The following is a 19,474-nucleotide window of genomic DNA, read 5'->3' as shown; positions in this document are numbered from 1 at the left end:
TACTAAGCATAATTAATTCATTTTTTATAGCGTTGTTTATTGCCTCTGGGCATAAGGGGGGTTAGGAAGAAAAGAGAAAAGAAAGTAAAGAAAAGAGTGGGTGGGTGTTAAATAAAGCAGGAAAGATGGGCCGATCTAATGAAGGCGAGGAGGGAGCGGTGATGTGGCCCCTGCGTCCAATCAATATATAAGGACGGGTTGTCTGGGTGGAGACGCGCTGCTGCCAGGGGGAGAATTCGAGTTGGCTTCAGTGCCGGGCAATCCCACAACAAGTGGTGAATGTCAGCCTCAGTGTCTTGTGAGTTGCAGACTGGACATCAAGGGGGGGGGGGGGATATAAGTGGCGAAATTAAGGCCACGTCCGAGTTACGGCAGGAGTGAGGGCAACTCCGACCCGGATCCCCCGGAGCACAACCTATTCTGCACGGGTAAGACCGCGGGGGAGGGTTATCGCACACTGAGGGACGAGATTAATTCATTCGTTCACTGATCAATTACATACTGCGGATCCTTGGGTCATTGTAGATGTGCGTTAGAAGACAAACAAACAATAACGAACAAATCAGGAACAAGCAAATACATATTTTACAAGTACAAGTGTAATGGAAATGATACTGAGAATGACTCCCATCCAAGTGCCTCATTATAACTTAAAAAAAAAAAGAAACTGCCGCAAAACGAAAATAAAAGCTGGGCTCGTCCGGGATTTGAACCCGGGACCTCTCGCACCCTAAGCGAGAATCATACCCCTAGACCAACGAGCCAGGTATGAGCATTTGCGCTGGCCATGTGGTATCAGAATGTTTTTTAGCAACTTTTTCAAGACGAACTAGTGGGTTTCATGTTTTCTCGTAAGGCGTTCCCGTCATTCTAGTTTTCTGCATGCAAAGGCGTATAGTTGTCAATGAGTCAAGCCGTATCGTCAAGGAACTATTACACCTGTAAAGGCACACATCAAAAAACATTTCAAGGTCAAAGACAAGAGGTCAAGGCCAAAGACGGCGGTATTGAGGAGCTAAGTGAATCGCGAGTGATGACTGAGCACGTGCGTAACTTGTGCTGAGAGGGCCTGATTTTGAGGAGAATCACACTGAAAAAAAAAAAAAAGAAATCCTGAAACGAAGCTACCGGAAAATAAAACTGGGCTCGTCCGGGATTTGAACCCGGGACCTCTCGCACCCTAAGCGAGAATCATACCCCTAGACCAACGAGCCAGATGTGAAAATTGCGCTGGCCATGTTGTAACTAGAACGTTTTTAGCAACTTTGTCAGGTCGACCTAGTGCTTTTCATGTTTTCTTGCGAGGCGTTCCCGTCATTCTAGTTTTATGCATGCAAAGGCGTATAGTTATTTATGAGTCAAGCCGCACTGTTAAGGAACTATGAGTAAATTTGGTGTCCGTAATTCTACAACCTTACAATGAAGTTCGTAAACTTCCCATAGGGTTCGTGTATTACAATACGGCAGACCGATTTGGCCGAAATTCGGGGGATTTGGGACCGTTGAGACGAACGCGGACAATAACGCAAACTGTGTCCAAGTTACATATTTCTACACTGTTAAACGTACACACACGCTTGAATAATAAGAATACATACGTACCACAAGTTGAGAATTAAATTAAGAGCTAAAACAAACGACTGTGGCTAGAGTTCTGTCCATACGAAACTCCAATTTGCGCAAGAGTTACTTTATGTTTGGCATGGTTAGCATGTTTAAAAAAAAAACAAGCAATAACTTTCACTAGTCTCAAATGAGTGAGCTATATATAACAATTTTACATCTGACTTTGCTGATTGCTGCTTTTTGAACTTTTTTAATAGTTTCAACTACGTAACTGCGCCTTAATTGTTCCTCTCAGCCGGCTTCGCTGGATTGTTTGCTGGCTTCGCTGACAATGGCTTCGACACCGGCACATCGGGACGTCGACTTGAACGTAACGTAAAGGAACATAAAGGACACCGGCACATCGGGACGTCCGCTTGAACGTAACATAAAGGAACACAAAGAAACATAAAGGAGTAACATAAAGGAACTTTAGCTGCAGTAAATATTTCCGTCTGGACGGAACTGCAGCAGCAGCAAATGTTCCGTCTGGACGGAACGCTAGACACTCCCAAAGCAAACAGAAAAAGAAATGCTCTTCAGAAGAGACGCCGACGGCTTTTAATAGGCAGTTTTAGCGAAGCCGGACAGCCGTATACGGCAAATACGGTAGAGCGTTCCAGTTGCTACCGTTGCCAAGCTTGTCTAGCACGCTTGCCGTACGCTAGAAGTTGCCGTATTTGCCGTGTTTACCGTACGGTACGGTTAAACTCTCTAATACCCGCTTCAAGAAGATGCCGCTATCCATAAAGCCCCGCAAAGCAGCCCAGCCACTGTCACATTTTGAATGGGAATTGCACACCACAAGCACGCCTTCTTTCCTTCACAATACCTCTCGCGCTGCCTGTCATGCAACAGCGAACAACCAACTCTATGCCACTGCACTTGGGAGTACTCTACACCCTCTCTTTGCAACGGGTGATTGCGCGGGTCCTCATGATAGCAGAAGCTATAAGAATAATGGACTGAGGGCCATGCCCATGAGGATCAGCCCAGAAATCCTTCTCTTTAACAAAATAAAAGTTTTGCACTGCCACGAGCAATGGTACGATCTCAAAGCTCTGTTCCTAAAGTCCGCCTCACTTTTAAAGCGACATAACGCTCGCTGACTCTACGCCGGCACTTTCCGCAGTGGCTTAGCGGAGAGCGCTCTAGTGGTGACCCAAAGAACGCGGGATCAGTTCCTGGCCGCGGCAGCCACGTTCCCTCAGGCTAGAAATACGAAAGACACCCGGACGTTGTGCGATGTCAGTGCAAGGTATACAAACCCAGGTGTTTCAAATTAACTGGGAATTCTCCACTAGGGCATTTCTTTCTCTCTGCCTTGTTTCACTTCCCTCTTCATCGTTTCCCTCAAGACGGAGCTGGAGATCCTTTTCCTGCTGGATACCATTCAGACGGAAAGTTTCGAAATATTTCGTTTAAGACCGGCCTCATGTTTAGCGTCAGGTTCTCCCTCATGTTCGGCTTCCGGTTCGGGCCATGTTCGTCTTAATAGTCAAGAATAGGAGCAGAAATCATTTCATGCTTGAAAACAGAAGGAAAGAAAGGGAAACTGAACAGTGAACAAAGTTTGACAAGAAATAAAATTGAGAAGCGCAGTCTCGACACACGTGATTGAGGACAAACTACAGCAGCGTGATAGATCATGCTGCACTTAACGAGAACCCTATCGTGAACCTAGGCGCCACTCCATCGTGGTAGAGAGCTTTCTGATGGTTGGAATCGAGATCTCCGTCCTTCAGCACCAAATGCCATGCACGGCGCGGAGATCCAAATCAACCTGCGCAAAGGGTGCACCAACACGGACGCCTTCGGCGAACTTCGCCTTGAAATGGCCGCATGGCACTGTCAGAATGACCGTGAGCCGGTGAACTTGGAAGACAGCCCCCTTTCCCCGGTCATCGGCACGTGAGAGGTACGTCGCCAGCCGGCCCAGTAAATGCTCCTAGCGGAAGCGAATAATAGCGGGGTGCAACAAAAACTGAAAAGAAGACGAAAGAGAGGGGGCTTTCTCTCCTGAAGTACTGTATCTTTTTTTTTCTTCTTTTCTTGCACGGTGGAGCTCCTCATCCACGTCGCGAGATGGTGGACCCAGATTGGCGCCTCTGTCCGCCGCGGCCGTTCTTTTCGCTCAGCCGAGCGCGGCGGCTGATGCGTCGCCGTCGCGTTTACGCCGCTGGTTGCGCTGCGGGCGCCACGACTAGCGCGTGCCGGACGACAAAAGAAAGCGCGAGCAAGCAAGAAGCCCCCGGAACGACGCCGCGCCAGCTCTCTTCCCTTTCCTGCATCTATTCCTGTTGTCGTCGTTGCGACAATTCCGTGTCGTTTCTGGCTAGCTTGTTTTCGGCGGTGATCGGCCGGGTGTGGAGGCGCTTGTGTTGCAGCAGCTCGCCGCCTTCTTGCGGTCTTCGGCGCCGGTGATAGTCGCGGTCGCTGCCGCTGACGGCGAAGAGAGCTCGAGGGTAGCGCGGTGCGTTGAGCGCGCGTGTGTGTAGCGGAGTGGAAATGTTCGGAGCCTAGAAGAACGCTCTCATGATCAGGGGCATACGCGCCGCAGCCTGTGTTGAGCGGGCGGTTTTAGCGAATGCTTACGACCATTGTGCGTATAATTGGTTGTTTTGGAAACGCTTATGTGCTCTTGTTGACTCTAAGGTAAGAGCTTCAATTCATTGTGCAGCATACTGATATGTCCCGCGAGAAGGTTGCGTAATTGTTCTCCACTCTGTACCGTAATAAAGGCTGTGGAAGAGCACAATGTATTAAAGGTAGAATTCGGAAAAGAGTAATGTACAACCTAGAAACAGTTCAAAATCAAGTTTACTACGTAGCGGCGATAGCAGTCCGCTGCTTCTTTGTAAAAAGAAAAAAGAAAGCGACATATGACTTTCAACGTAACAAAATAGAGCGGCTGATTGTTGCTTCACTTCCGGTCATGTAATACTGTGTTCAAGTAAAATCGACACTGCATCGTGAAGTCATTATTTCACTATGTAAGTTTCATGTCATCGATCCAGGAAAGGTATGAAACGGGATATTTTTTTGACCCAATAATACTAGGGTAGCCGTGATAAAAGTGAGGCAGTTCGTTCACTTCACTTCTAACCTCTTCTTGGTTGTGGTTGCTGTTTTTAAAACGTTCATTACTCAAAGAGAAGGGAGGGAAGTATAGGACGGTTGTAGAAGCAGGTCAGGGTGGCATCATTACTCCAGGACGTCACTGGATTGCGCTGATTCACGTACTACAGCTGGACTAGCTGAAGCAGTTTAGTTCTTGGCTGATCAGGGCCGCCTCCCACTACTCGTGACCGGTTTGTATTTGCTAGGTGTTCGGAGCTTAGCTATGCACCTCCGTATGTTTCCATCTCTACGATGAATACTGCCCTGGAATACTGAGCGTTACGTAAGCTAGCGCTCGCTACATGTGGCGCGAGGCCTTGGTTCACTTATCGCTTGCGATGCCCGCTGTTCGGTACCGACCTCTGTACAAGACATGAATGGCTGCTTTAAGGGCACGCTAGCTAACAGCAATTACTTGGTTACATATTTGTTGTCGGCGCACAAACAAGTGAAGTATTTGCATTCAGCGTGCGTGGGTTGACAAGGCCGAACGTTACAGAAGTGCAAAAAAGCTCGCCGCGTTGCGTCCAGTACACCTGCTGCCAGGACGCTAGATGCCGAAGCAATCTCCTCCGCGTCGTCCGCTCGACGGCTGCTTGGCACGAAGCCATAGCTTCCCACGCAGGGCGCATTAAGCGGCTCGGATATACCCTCTGACCCTCTCAAAACTATGCTCTTTTCCTTCGTCAAATTTGCTAGCGGGCGCGTGCCCAACTGCACTTCATCACAGTGCGGGTCCACCAGCAGTCATCCTCGTTAAGACAGCGATTGTTATTATTATTGTGCGACATTTATGAAGAGTGAAAGGTTCTGAAATGAACGCACCTTTCTTGATCGACACAGGTTTACTAGAGCACTGAAACGTTTCCGATGATGATGATGCCTGCATAATGACATCATACACTCTAAGAAAAAGCTAGTTGTAGTTACTAACTTTCAGGCTAGTAACTGCTTGTGACATATGTTACTACCTAGGTAGTAACTGTAAGGTAGTAACGGCTACTACCTATGAGAGGTACCAATAAGAACTACCTTTAGTAACATTTACTACCCTTGGCGTAGTGTCTTCAACTACCTTTAGTAGCATTTACTATCTCAGAACGGAGTGACAGCAACTACGTTTAATATCAGTTACTAAATTCGATGGTAGTTACAGACGATCGATCCGATGTAATGAACTCGTACTTTTCTTCAGTTTTTTACCCATGAGCCTAAAGATAATATTCCCAGCTTTCCTGGTACCAGTTTTTCACGGATGCCGCCCATTATAGTCACTGCGGAAGGTATAGAAAAGCTTATCGACAAGCTGAAATTATCAAGTAGCCGCGGTCCTGATCGCATTTGTGCCAAAATACTTAAAGCCACCAAAGTCCCAACCAGCCGTATATTGCAGATAGTATTTGCCCAGTCCCTCGCTCAAAGCGCTCTTCCAACAGGTAGGAAAATTAGCAAAGTAGTTCCTGTATTTAAAAGTGGCAACCGGTCTGATCCCTCAAATTATCGCCCAATATCTTTAACATGCATCGCCTGCAAACGAATGGAACACACCATTTATTCTCAAGTTGCCGTACACCTTGATAACAACGCATTCTTCCTCGCTAATCAGCCCTGTTTCCGCTCTGGTCTTTCCCCTCATTGGTCTTTCGCCGCGAGATATCACAATTATGCCTCTTTCACAAGATATTCTATCATTTCACGCATCTGCGCCAATCTTTTTTTTTTTTTTGATCGTGTTCCTCACTTGCGACTCATCTGTAAACTTTCTTCTCTCAGCCTAGACCCATTAATCTTATCATGGATCAAATGCTCCCTCACCGACCGCTTTCAGTTCACAGTCATAGGAGGTCATCCTTCAGCCTCAACCAAGGTTCTTTCTGGCGTTCCACAGGGCTCGGTCCTTGGCCCGCTTATTTTTCTCATCTATATTAACGACCTTCCTTGTGGCATTTCATCATCAATACATCTCTTCGCAGATGACCGTGTCCTCTACCGACAAAGTTCATCTCAAACCGACCAGACCACGCTTCAGGATGACTTAATTTTAATAGATGACTGGTGCAATAGGTGGCTGATGCAGCTTAATATCTCAAAATGCAAGTTTATGCAAGTTTCGTGCAAACGCTCTAACATCACCCACGTGTACTCTTTAAACTCAGTCAATATTTCACAAGTACTAACATATCGTTACCTCGGTATCCTAATCTCAAGCAATCTAAATTGGTCCGAGCATATAATTAAACTGGTCGCTGAGTGCTCCAAAACACTGGGCTTTATTCGAAGAACATTATCATTGTCGCCCCCGGCCGTCCGTAAACTGGCATATAAAACCTTCGTACGATCCAAACTCGAATACGCATGCGCAATCTGGTGTCCGCATCAGACTTATCTCATCAACTCTTTAGAATTTGTGCAGCACCGAGCCGCTCGCTTTATATCTTCAAAATACGACTACAAAATCAGTATCAGGAGTATAAAATCATCACTGGATCTCCCCTCATTGGTCTTTCGCCGCAAGATATCACAACTATGCCTCTTTCACAAGATATTCTATCATTTCACACATCTGCGCCAATCTTTTCTTCATCCACCAGCACGTTCATCTCGACGCTTATTCAATAGCTTAAGTATACAGCGCCTGCATGGATCAACATCTGCTTTTATTAAGTCATTTCTACCAATTGCAATACACGAATGGAATGAATTGCCAGATTCTACTGTCATGGAAAGTGACCCGTCAAATTCAAAGACAGGTTACTGTCTGTCTTTGAACATTAAATTTGTATATATTTATTTTCTCGTCCTTAGTTTGATGTGCTAGAGCAACTCGTTTGTAAATCCCCTTCTCTACTTGATTGAATTTTTTAACTGCTTTAATTGTGTTCTCATTGATGTTACTGATTGTATTCGTTGTTCTAATTGCCCTCATTGTATGTTTATATATACGTTTTACTAGATTTGCTCTTTTTTTTTCAACCTCTTTCGCCTTGTTATTGTATTGTCCTACGTACGTCGCCCCCCCCCCCCCCCCCCCTTATGCAATACCCTGTGAAGGGCCCTTAAGGGATCAATAAATGATGATGATGATGATGATGACTACCTTTAGTAACATTTACTACTTCTTAATGTAGTAACAGGAACTACCCTTAGTTGCATTTACTACCCCTGAAGGTAGTAACAGCGACTGTACTTTAATTTCATTTAATGCCTTCGAAGGCAGATACTGGAACTACCATTAGCGACCTCTAGATAGCAGTAAAAGCAACCTCTAAACTGAATGCTGGGTAAGACGCAGGCACTCGTAGGCGGGCGCCACACATGTGACCAGGAGCGCGAGGAGTGGGAGCGCACCACTGGCGGACGTGCATGTGGTGGCAGTATTTCCCGACTTCCGTATCGAAATTTTGGCGCAACCGTTTATTCATATGTGCCAGCAGCGCGAACACAAAACAGGAAGAAGGAGAAGATCGCAACCATATGGATCGCAACCAACTAGCCCGGCAGATGGTGTTAACACTTTATTGTACACCGCTGCTGGTGGTGTCATACGACTTCTCACTGCATATACCATACGCTTCTTAGCCAGTTTGGAGGCTAGCTCTCGAGAGGAATTCGAACCGTCAACACACACACACACACACACACACACACACACACACACACACACACACACACACACACACACACACACACACACACACACACACACACACACACACACACACACACACACACACACACACACACACACACACACACACACACACACACACACACACACACACACACACACACACATATATATATATATATATATATATATATATATATATATATATATATATATATATATATATATATATATATATATATATATATATATATACCTTCAATTGTATGCATTTCACCGACTGTAGTCCCGGATGGTGCCATACGAGTAGCAGCCGCATTTACTATCTCTGCTTTCGGTGAGGAGGTAATTAGGTAGTAAAAAGGTATATATATATATATATATATATATATATATATATATATATATATATATATATATATATATATATATATATATATATATATATATACATATACCTTCAATTGTATGCATTTCACCGACTGTCGTCCCGGATGGTGTCATACGAGTAGCAGCCGCATTTACTATCTCTGCTTTCGGTGAGGAGGTAATTAGGTAGTAAAAAGGTAGTAACAATCAACAAATGTAGTAACAGCCGTATTTACTACCTTTTTACTACCTCTTTTTTTAATGGAGGTAGTAACGAGGTCGTAAGAAGGTAGTACAAAGGTAGAAACTGTTAAAAAGGTAGTAACAGCAGCCGTTACTGCCTTTTTACTACCTTGTTTTTCTAAGAGTGTAGACCTATACATTCTGATAAGTCTTTAAAGAATCCGCCAGACATCAGGCATATCATTGCCTCGCCTCGCGTCAAGAGGAGGAATTCTTAGTAAGAAGGATGTGCAGGGGGGATTGGGTGATTGAAAACGTTAAGGGATGCATAGCCCGGCAAATGCGTCACTTTGAAGGGGTCAGCGCAACTGGGCCGCGCTCTCAACACGAATACGCCTATATGTGAATAAAAGTGGAGGACGCCGTACTCTAGCACACTCCGTTTTATAAAAGAGTTCCAGCGTTTCCCCCAAACTTTCTCATAGCGATTTTGTCCCCAAATTTTAACTGGCAGCAACAAACAGTTCTAACAGGCAGGAAACAAGTATCAGTGAGTAAACTATCGCTGCTACTTCGGGCTTCCAAGGCCCGAAGCCAGTGAATTCGCTGATTGTGTTCGAAAATGTTACGCGCGGAGTGTCGCCCCTGAGTTATAGGGACCGTTATCAGTGCGAGAGACGCTTTCCGCCTTGTGCAAATGAGACGGCCGAAGTCAGCTGCCTGCGTGTGGCTGGAATACGAGCCACTTTTGCAATCGTGCAATAGCGGCTTCTGCGTGCAAAGGACGCACAAGTTTGCGTACCACTCAACGCACGCGTTCTCGGCTATAGCAGAGAGTTCGAAAACATGCATCCTTGAACCGACTCAACTGCAGGTTCTCTTTCTAGAGAAGGTGCGACAGCATCCACAGCAGTTCCTCTTTGGATCAGAAAGTCGAAAGTAGCCTACTGGCCCCTAACAGGTGCTCCTTTTGATTGTATCAAGTTTGCCCCTAGTCGCTTTTGCCGTCACTTTTTGAAGGGACCCATTTGCTTTGTACACTATTCCCAGAATATAGCTCCAGTCCTGGTTCCTGGTTTCACTCTCTTTTCCTCCAAGCGGACGGGTTCCTTTACTTCCATGACGTATGTGAGCGCCCTTCGGATTACGCTTTTGGAAGATCACCGAGGGAAGCAGCCTGTTTTTGCCACCAGAGAAGAGGAAGAAATTCGCGCGCTGTGCAACTCCAGCAGCAGCAAGACTGTCTTCGGTTTCGAGCTGAACACGGACGTTCCGGTTTGGCACGGGACTAATCTTCGACCTCCCAGGTCATCAGAGCTACTGGCGATGTTTCAGGCCTTGTGGTCGCGTGGCCGGGGTATGTCTTTTCAAGCGAAGGCAGGTCAAGGGAGAGAAGCGACAAAAAGATTGAAATCTATTTCCTTTTCCGCGGGCCACCACCGGTCGTATCGAATGGGTCTTCGAAACTTTGTTGCTCGTCGGCGTTCGTTCGGTTGCTGGTTTTGTTCTTCTCTAAACATTCATGTTCTTACACTTCTTGCGAGTGAGATTGATGGCTGCTTCATTTATAGTGGCAGCGTGAGCCCAAGCGAAAAGGCCGCCTTGCAGGTTCAGGAGATAAAAGTAAAGTCTTGAATGTCCTCAGGGCACTTCGCTCACTGACAAGGACGTGCCTTTCTTGCTACCGGCAGGGATCGCTTCTGGTGCAGGTAGACGCGAAGCACTTGTGCTTCCGGTTCCTAGAAAACACCACTGCTTCTTTAGAAGTGACGGCACCATTTAAAACGCTTAAACCGCTTATGATGCTTTTGAGTGGAGGTGTTATCTAACGACGTACTAGTTCGTTTTGCCCCCTTCATCGTGTAACTTTGCTTTCACAGTAGCTCTTCCTCAGTGTCACGTTGAATGAATCGGAAGAGTTAGGAGCTGTGCATTAGATTCGTCGATACACGGGACTGGAATGATGCCCGATCGAACCTGTGACCCAGGAGTCCCAGAGACATTTCCGGATGTCGTAAAGTGAAGTCGTCTAGGACAACTGATCTGCGTGGTCTTCGCCAATAGTACTGTCGATACATCGCTCAGGTAGCAGCCAGCAGTTTTGTGCAACGGGTTCCGCGTGTGCATTCGAATAGTTTCATTTTTCTATGGCTGACCTGAAGAACTGAAACAGCGTCAATCAAAACACAAGTGTAAAGACGTATCGGCTTCCACACTGGAGCCCTTTTCACAGAGAAGGCGAAACAAAATGATGTCGCTTTAAGTGCGATGCGTGACGGAACCCAGTCATCTTGCGCGCACTGTTGGGAAATTTCCATCATTCCTGATGAGCGTGTGCGCTGTCGTCTGTCAACGGCTCGAGATCAAGCCGTGATGGTTCGTTCCTATCCTTCGCAACCAAACATGCTCGTGTCCAGCAGATGTTGTGGCCTCTACAGATGGGAAGTTCGGCAAGTGAATTCGAATTCGAACTCGCACGTCGCCTCCCCACGTCGTTCTGGCAGTCGTTCACTCGTCTTTCAACGTTTCCGTTACACCTGGACTCCATGTATGCGAAAACTCAAGCGAACGCGAAGGCGACGGCGGCGGCGACGGCTGGCGTTCGCTCCGTCGCTTGTGGGCAACCTCCATGCAAGCGAAGGCGGCAGGCGACGCGAACCCGCGACGTGCGCAGCGGACTCCGTGCTTTGCGCACTCAAGCTTAGAAACACGCCCGTAACCTGTTCTCTCTCCCTTAAAATTTTGTGAATGTGCCTCATAGTCAGGGCCAAAGGAATATTTCCTCTACGGCAGCGGTGTAGCGGCAGTGGAGATAGCCAAAGGCGTGCTTGCGGAGACGAAGTCACATCACGGGCTCACGGGGGAGGTGTGCTTTCGTTCGGTGCCTGTGCACTCCAGCTTAGCAAAACACTCCCATAAACTGTCACCGTAGTTTGATTGTAAGTGAGCAAACTATAATTTACCAGTGAGAATGCGCGCCGCGAGTGTTTCTGCACAGTTGGAGCGCAGCGGCACGGTGGATCGAGCGCCGGTACCCGCGGCTCGGCACGCACCTCTTCCTGCAGTACGATCGCTCACGTAGCCCGCTCCAAATGCTGTTAGCCCTCCGCACCCAACAAGTAGATTGTTTTAATTATTTAAATCATGCGGGTCTGCCTCTCAGCTACAAAACCAAATATTTTATCGATGGTGGCGATGACCAAGACGACGGGCGGGTTTCGTGTGATGTACCCGTGAGAAACCGTGGACAAACCGGAAACGGCTTTGGGCGGCTCTGATTGGCCAGTCGCGTGGGGGACTTCCGGGCGACGAGCGAAATTTTCTGTGGGTGCAGATCCGAGCGACACGGCAAGCGACACATGCATTTTGCTTCGCGCGACGGCGTCGCTCGTCGCTTGCCGCCGTCGCCTTCTCGTTCGCGTGAGTTTTCGCGTACATGGAGTCCAGGCTTTAATGCTCATTTCTGAATACTATGCCAACTAATGAAATGACATGTGCATCAGCAGCACGTCGAAAGCTCTCTTCCAAAAAAGGATACGCATTTCTTATTCAGTTATGCTGAATAATTCCTCCCAGGCGTGTGGCTGTGTGATTTTGTCTCATTTATATGCGGATTTTGTATTGAATGAATTGTATTGAATTGTTCGGGAACTGCATCAACAAATTTGAGTAGCTTGTGCTGACTTAATTCCTGTAGTGAAGCTTCATCACAAATGTTTGAGGAATTCGTATGGAATGAATTTCACTAGCGGAACTACATCAAGAACTTTGATGACTTAGTGCGGACTATATTTCTGCAGTGAAGCCACACCAACAACGTTTGAGCAATTTGTATTAAATGAATTTCTGGAGTGAAATAACATCAATAATTTCGATGAGATTATGCGGACTGAATGTCTGCAGTGAAGCCACTTCAAGAATATTTGAGCAATTTGTATCCAATGAACTTCTGTAATAAAAGTACATGAAGAACTTTGATGGGTTCGTGTGGACTGAATGTCTAGAGCGAAATCACATCAAGAATATCTGAGGAATTTATATTGCATGAATTTCTGTAGTGAAAAATACATCAATATCTTTGACGAGTTTGTATGGACTAAATTTCTGATGTAAATTCGCATCAAACGCTTCGTGTGGTTTAAATGGAGGTCTCTCTACAGAACCAGAGTTTCTGTCGACATCCTGATGTGTCCATAAGAACTCCATGAGAACTCAAGAAAGATTCCATGTCCAATTTGTAAGGGCGGTTTCCTTGATACATGCAACTGCGCAGTGCGCCCACGGAAGTTAGTGCACAGCACCTGGGAGTATTTCCTTTTGAGCTTGTAACATTTCAGACATGCAGTATATATTGGTGAAATTTTTAGAGGAATTCCCCAAGGTGGAGTAGATTGTAGCCGTATGGCTGCGCTTCGGTGGCTGATCTTCGGCGCGCTCGTGGCCATGCCACGTGGAACGGCGGAGGCTCGGCGCAGGCGGAGCTCGGCTTCAGCCACGGCTACGGCCAGTTCCGTGGTACGATGCCAGGCGTGTGAAACGTGGCTCAAGGTCAAAGTGAAATCTTGTTGACCTTGAAAGTGGCATCCCGGAGAGTGGAGCTTTCGCTCCAAAATGCGGCCAGAGTTGGCCCGCGCTTGTACCTCGCACTCTGCTGTAGCATCCCTGCGAATGTCAGCAGACTGCAAGCATAGCTTCGATTCACCTTAGGTAAGCACTGAGAAAGCATATGACAGCGACACTCGTGACACCCTTGTGGCGCTTGTTTAATCCTTGACGCCTGACACCGACGTCGCCTGGTTTCGGTTCTCTGCCGGCGTTTCCTTCCGCGTTAAGGCCATAGAAAACGAACGGGGAACATTTTCGACAAAAGCAAGAACGATAATAGGAAAAAAATGCAAGCGCCTGCTCACGGGAGATCTGCGGTTATATTATTGTTACAGTGATATTTTACAAAACATAAAAAAATTGCGTTCATAAACGCTTTTCCGTTGAAAAATGCTGGTGCCCAGAATTATTGGGTATGCCCTGCCACACGATAAACATCAAAACGGTTCAGATACAAGACATTATGTACGTCTCAGCGTATGTAGCCACTGCTTTGGAGCAACTTTGCCTGATTCCCCGGTCAAGGCGTGGCCTAACATCGTAACACTGCCGTTTACACATCACTAAAAGCCGCAGCTCTTACATTCTTGATTTTGCAGCCGCTGGAGTCACGATACCGGAATAACTAGACCAGAGGGGTGAGCGTCTAATTCCTAAACCACGTGTCAAGGACACTGCAGTCGTCCGACCAGCAAACGTACTCCTGGGAAAACGAAACATAACCAGTAACGTAAACGAACCACGTACCTACAGACTCTAAACGATGGTCTCTCCATGAAAGTGTGGTTTGTTAAACACTCCGGTCTTTAAAATACAGAACGCCTATTGGTTGGAAAGCGCGTTTTGTTTCCTGATATGCTATACACGGAGCCGCTTGAAGGCACCGCGCGAAGCCGTTTGATTGATTGCGCATCGGCGGCACGTGCTATTTCCAAACAGTTCATACCCCTCGGTTTCAAGCTTGACACCGAAAGTAAATCTAAAAATGGGGTTACGCCGATGTTCGCATCGTAGAGTTATATACTCATAATAAACTGCACATCTCCAACCAAAAATTTCAACTTTAACCCAACGTTTCGAAGCCGACTCGGCTCCTTCATCAGGGGTGACTGAGGGCAGTAGCTAGCGTCTTTTAAGCATGAAAGGGAGGGGGGGGGGGGGGGTCAAAGGAAGGACAGCTTTGATGCGAAAGGCGCGGGGGAGGGGAGGGGGGTTTAGGCTGTTAGTCACGCTGGCGCACTGCAGGGAAGTGGTGAATGGCGACTTTTTTTCGTTGAGTTGAAGAGCGAAGTCCCTGGGCATATACTGGGGGCAGGTTAATTTCCTTTTGTGCGGTTGATGTTGTTGGGGGTGGTTTGGATATGCCAGGATTCCAGAAGGAGCCTTTTGTGGTAATTTGTTTCCGTTGCGAGGATGTGGGTATCTTAGAAGTTGATTCAATGGTTGGAGTCCTCGGAATGTTCCTTTGATCCCCCCCCCCCCTCCCCTCCATACTTAAAAGACGCTAGCTACTGCCCTCAGTCACCCCTGATGAAGGAGCCGAGTCGGCTTCGAAACGTTGGGTTAAAGTTAAAATGTTTGGTTGAAGATGTGCAGTTTATTATAAGTCTTCAAACCAAACCAGACAGGCAAATCTGTCAAAATGTTCAGTTATATACCCTTAAGCTTCTCTTTCCAGAGATGGAGTCCCTGGGTTCTATGGCGTGCCAAGGCGGCCGCCAATCACCACGGGATAGAGCTTCGCGAGTGCCGAAGGACCGGCCTGCCATCACCACACGCACAATGGGGCACGCCCCCCCCCCCCCCCCCCCCCCTCCCCAAACATACACACCCTGTAGCATTATCTCCAAACAGTATAGATACATTCTACTCACTTAATGCGGCAAACGGAACAGGGGACGATGTGTCAGGTAATAATATACTACATGCTGAGAGAAGAAAGCTCCCCACCCCCCAGCTTTTGAAATAAAAAACAATAATCGCAAGCCGGCATATGTTTTTCCGCTTCGCGCCCTTCCGCGAAAATCGTTCAAGAAGCTGAAGGTGTGGACCATGTTAGCACAGCGGTCCCGATTGAGTACTGCGGCTGGCAAGGGACGAGCCTTCGACAGATAAGTTGAGCGCCCTGGTATAGATACTGTTATCCATACCTGCCTGGTATACATACCTGCAAATAGTGCTCCACATAATGTCTCCCTAAACTCCTAGAAAGTGATTTCTGGCACCAGGAAAGGGCTCTCCCTGGGCATCACGAAACGCAAGCGTTTAGTTTTCTAATAAATTTGGTTCTTCCTGCGGCGAGCAAACCTCTTAGAAGATTTTTGATACCCTCCCTCGGCAACCATGCAGACATACGCGATGCGTGGGACCGCGTGAAGAAAAAAAGAAGAGGTCATTGTCTGACCGACAGCATCCTCCCAGAAAGAAAAATACGAAATATATCAGCTCCTTCTCAGTAGCGGCTAAAAGAACGCCAGTCCTCGCTTGCCCTTGATTTTATCTCCACTTTTTTTTTTCTAGGCTGTAAAGCAGATCACTCTAACCTTTCGTTACATATGGCTTTTTTTTCCCGCATTGCCGATAATTTTTTTAAACAACCGGAAACATCAGCGGAGCAAAAGTGAAAAAGAAGAGAACACCACGAGGCACGAGGTGCGCAGAGCCCGTTCCCTGTCCCTTCATCTGCGATCGAAGCCCACCGCCATTGCAGTCCCGGGCCTCAAGATGCCGCCTGCGAGGCTTCACTTCAGGCGCACTGAAAATGAGGCCGCTATAGTCCAGGCCATCGAGTCCATCGAGGACGGCACCGGCAAGGGATGGTTCAGCTCCCGCTTCAAGAACATGGCTGCATACGTAATATTCGAACTCCCATGTACTTGTCTCGTTTGTGCGCCGCTAAGGTAAATGTCTAGCAGTGAGACTGAGGCTATCAGGCGTTGCCGCTCCAGCGAAGAACATAGTTCCGGTCCAGGGACTAAGGGCAACGTGCAATGCGAAGCCTTCTAGATAGCGAAGCGCTTTTCCCGTCCCACTTGGAGGTGCCTCCGCGCTAGTCTATGGTGTCTTTATCACTCGTGCAATCGGCAGGGAAAGCGCACGGAACGCGGGTTACGTAGTTAGACGCGTCTCCGAGTGAATGAAAGAATTTAGTCTATATACTTAACTGTGCGGTTGACGTAGCGACCCTCCCAGATAAAGCCTGCTCGCCAAGGCCGGAAGAAGCTGGCTTGAATTTATTTCTTAACGACTGCCGTGTTCAGTCAACTTTTTAGAACCAACTTCACCAGCACGCTACCTGAGCTCTAAATGGCACAGGTTTTTGACTCGATTCCTCATTCCGAGGCAATGTGCCCATTCCTGTTAGTGCATAGTCGCGTGTTATTCGGTCCGCAAAGGTCACTTGACGAACACCGGCCTTCATTGTGCTTTCAGTGCAAGCAACAAGCTTCGCTTACGGTAACGATATAGTAACGCGTTGCTTTTGCTACCGTTGCGAGACTTGCATATATCCACGTTTGTCCTATGCTCGCACCTGTCATAGTTACCACGTTTACCCTTACGGTGGTGTTAAAACTCTGCATTAAAGTTTAAAATTAAGAATACACCGTTACAGAGGATACAGCGAGACGGCCGACAACAGGGAATTTCCTTTCTTCGTTACAGACAGGCGAAACCACCTAGTATCGTGAATTGTTTCTGAGATGGTGCTTACGGCACTGGAGCGCGTGATTCCCATTAAAACCGAATCAAAGGTCATCAAATCATGATACGGCGTTCTGTTCAGAAGAATGGAGTGAACTTCACACAAGATATCATTTGATTGATCGAAATGAATATAGCCGCAAGAAGTGATTACCGCTTTCTCATGCGTTTACAAGACGGAAAAAAGAAACTCACAAATGCGACCGCCTGTAACAACTCTGATAGAATTCAAAGGCGTGGTTATTTTCCGAAGAGCTTGTTGCCTGGTCCGATATATTTTATTTGCTGCAGCGATGCGCCCCTTGTTCTCATCTTTTCTGCTTCTTTCATGTTCTGTTTGTGTGCTATCCTAAATAATACAGGCACCGGCAGGTTCGCAAGGACCGCCGAAAGAGCTAAGCTTGGCACGAATTATTCGAATGAGAGCTGGCCCGGCTAATAATATTGTATTACAAGTCGATTCCATTTTACTTCTGTTCCTGAGCAGATTCATTCAGTAGCTCATGCAGCGCGTAAACCTGGTCGTTGCTCGTAGGCCACTGCGATCGAGTGTGACCATCTCCCTCAACACGCCCCCCCTCCCCCCCGTCCCCACGCACACAAGCGCGCGCGCGCGCGCAGAGTACTGACAGTCTTGAGCGTGTGCAGGCAGCACTCGCCTTGTGAGCGTTCTTGAGCAGACGACTCGCTTCACAGGGCTTCCGCTCAACTCTAAGCAGACGAAACCAAACCCTCGCACCCGCCTTGTCATGATTCCTTGCAATCGTGAAAATGCGAAACTGTAAATGCGCGAATATTATTGGCCATGACGCGACAGGACCAGAAGAAGTAAAGGTGCGTCCTGTTGCATCGTAAACCGCAACAGAGGCAGAGTTTCCTCTCAAGCCATCAGGTGCCGGGAAATCCTATTGGCTACCAGAGGCGCTGACGTTGTCTGGTCGCCCGCGAAGGCTGGTCATCCTGTCCTTTGGTGTATTCCAATTGCCGATCCAGAGCAAGTATTCTTGTGCAGGGAAACTGAAGAGCGTGTTTCATTGGGGCGATTGCAATTGCGATTTCAATTACAATCAGTTCTTCATTTACCAGAATACTGGGCGGTCTCCAGGGCAAAAAGTTGCTGCCTACAATTTGACTGGGCCCTGGAGCCGTTTGCAAGGCGGCAGCAGACATTGATGACAGAGTACGGTAACATGAATTACAACACTGTGTAGTAGAAGGCATAAGAAACTACAGACCTGCTGCAAGATATATCACAACAATCGATTCTTCTCACGTACAACTGAGAAAAGTGTACTCGTCGACCTTTTGGGGATTTCAAGGCAGTCTGTTTGTGTTTATTTAATAAGACCGGCAGATTGTGTTTTAATGATTGCAGATTGTACTGAGTATTGTAGATTCAGATCTTGTGTTCTGATTGGACCCCGAGGACTATTTTTCTCCTTCGTGGATTCGGAGAGCTGCTCCAGATCACCGGTTAGAATACGCCATTAAACGTTCGTGTTTCGTACATAAGCTCACTCATCCAGGTCACTGCAGCGCGTCAGTCTCCACGTTTCTCGGTGTCGGCAGCTAATATCGAGTGCGGTCCTTCGCAGGTCATCTACGTGGTGGCGGCGGCCCTCATCTTGTGGCAGAGCCGCAGCCTGCATATCAACGAGCTCTCGGCTAGCGGCTACATTCTGCTGTCCCAGCGGCTATTCGTCATCCTGACGCTGGTGCTGATCTGCGTCAAGCTGGCCCTTGGCTTCCGGGACTTCCACTCGCAGCTGCACAACGAAGAATACATTCCTTCAAAAGGGACTGCGAGTGGCGCCATGAAGGACGGAGGCGGAGGAGTCGGCATGGAGGATTTTGCGAACTACTGTCACTCGCAGGGCTTCCCGCTTCTCGGCCAGAGTAAGAGCGACCCAGAGTCCGACGACGAAGATTGCGGCTACATGCAAGGCGTCGAGCTGCACTCCCAGCAGCTGTCCGACCGTTCCGCAGCGTCTGCCCACATCGTTGTCGGCTAGTGACGCAGTTACCGTCGCCGCGGCCTTCTGTTGGCGACGGTGATGGATAAACGAGTACCACGGGGTGGTTGTAATAAATCTGTTCAGGAATTCCAATAATGTGCGTCCTCCAGAGTCTCCTCTTAGACGCCTCTTCTGCAACATTGTCCCGTTCCTTGTTGGTTATTTCCAGATATGTTCCACACGTGTCAGTCTACTAGCTCTATATTAGCGCACCGATCACCCGGGAAGGTTATTTCCTGAAAGAATT

At 47.6% G+C, this 19,474-nt stretch overlaps 1 protein-coding gene and 2 non-coding genes across 3 annotated transcripts; 1 reads left to right on the top strand and 2 right to left on the bottom strand.

The window, feature by feature from the left end:
- Positions 1-692: 692 nt before the first annotated feature.
- On the bottom strand, positions 693-764 carry TRNAP-AGG (transfer RNA proline (anticodon AGG)). Its single transcript has one exon. It is a non-coding gene; the product is annotated as a tRNA-Pro (tRNA).
- A 378-nt stretch (positions 765-1,142) lies between these two features.
- TRNAP-AGG (transfer RNA proline (anticodon AGG)) lies at positions 1,143-1,214 on the bottom strand. The gene has a single exon. It is a non-coding gene; the product is annotated as a tRNA-Pro (tRNA).
- Positions 1,215-16,234: 15,020 nt separating this feature from the next.
- On the top strand, positions 16,235-19,228 carry LOC144119709 (uncharacterized). Its single transcript, XM_077652265.1, has 2 exons — positions 16,235-16,363; positions 18,739-19,228. Exons 1-2 carry the CDS (start codon positions 16,235-16,237, stop codon positions 19,222-19,224), a joined length of 615 nt encoding a protein of 204 aa, XP_077508391.1. The 3' UTR covers positions 19,225-19,228.
- The last annotated feature ends 246 nt before the right edge of the window (positions 19,229-19,474 follow it).

The sequence above is a fragment of the Amblyomma americanum genome, chromosome 2, assembly GCF_052857255.1.
Source record: "Amblyomma americanum isolate KBUSLIRL-KWMA chromosome 2, ASM5285725v1, whole genome shotgun sequence".
In the NCBI taxonomy this organism is placed as follows: Eukaryota; Metazoa; Arthropoda; class Arachnida; order Ixodida; family Ixodidae; genus Amblyomma; species Amblyomma americanum.
The sequence above is the reverse complement of the archived record's forward strand: the minus strand, read 5'-3'. Positions and strand labels throughout refer to the sequence as shown.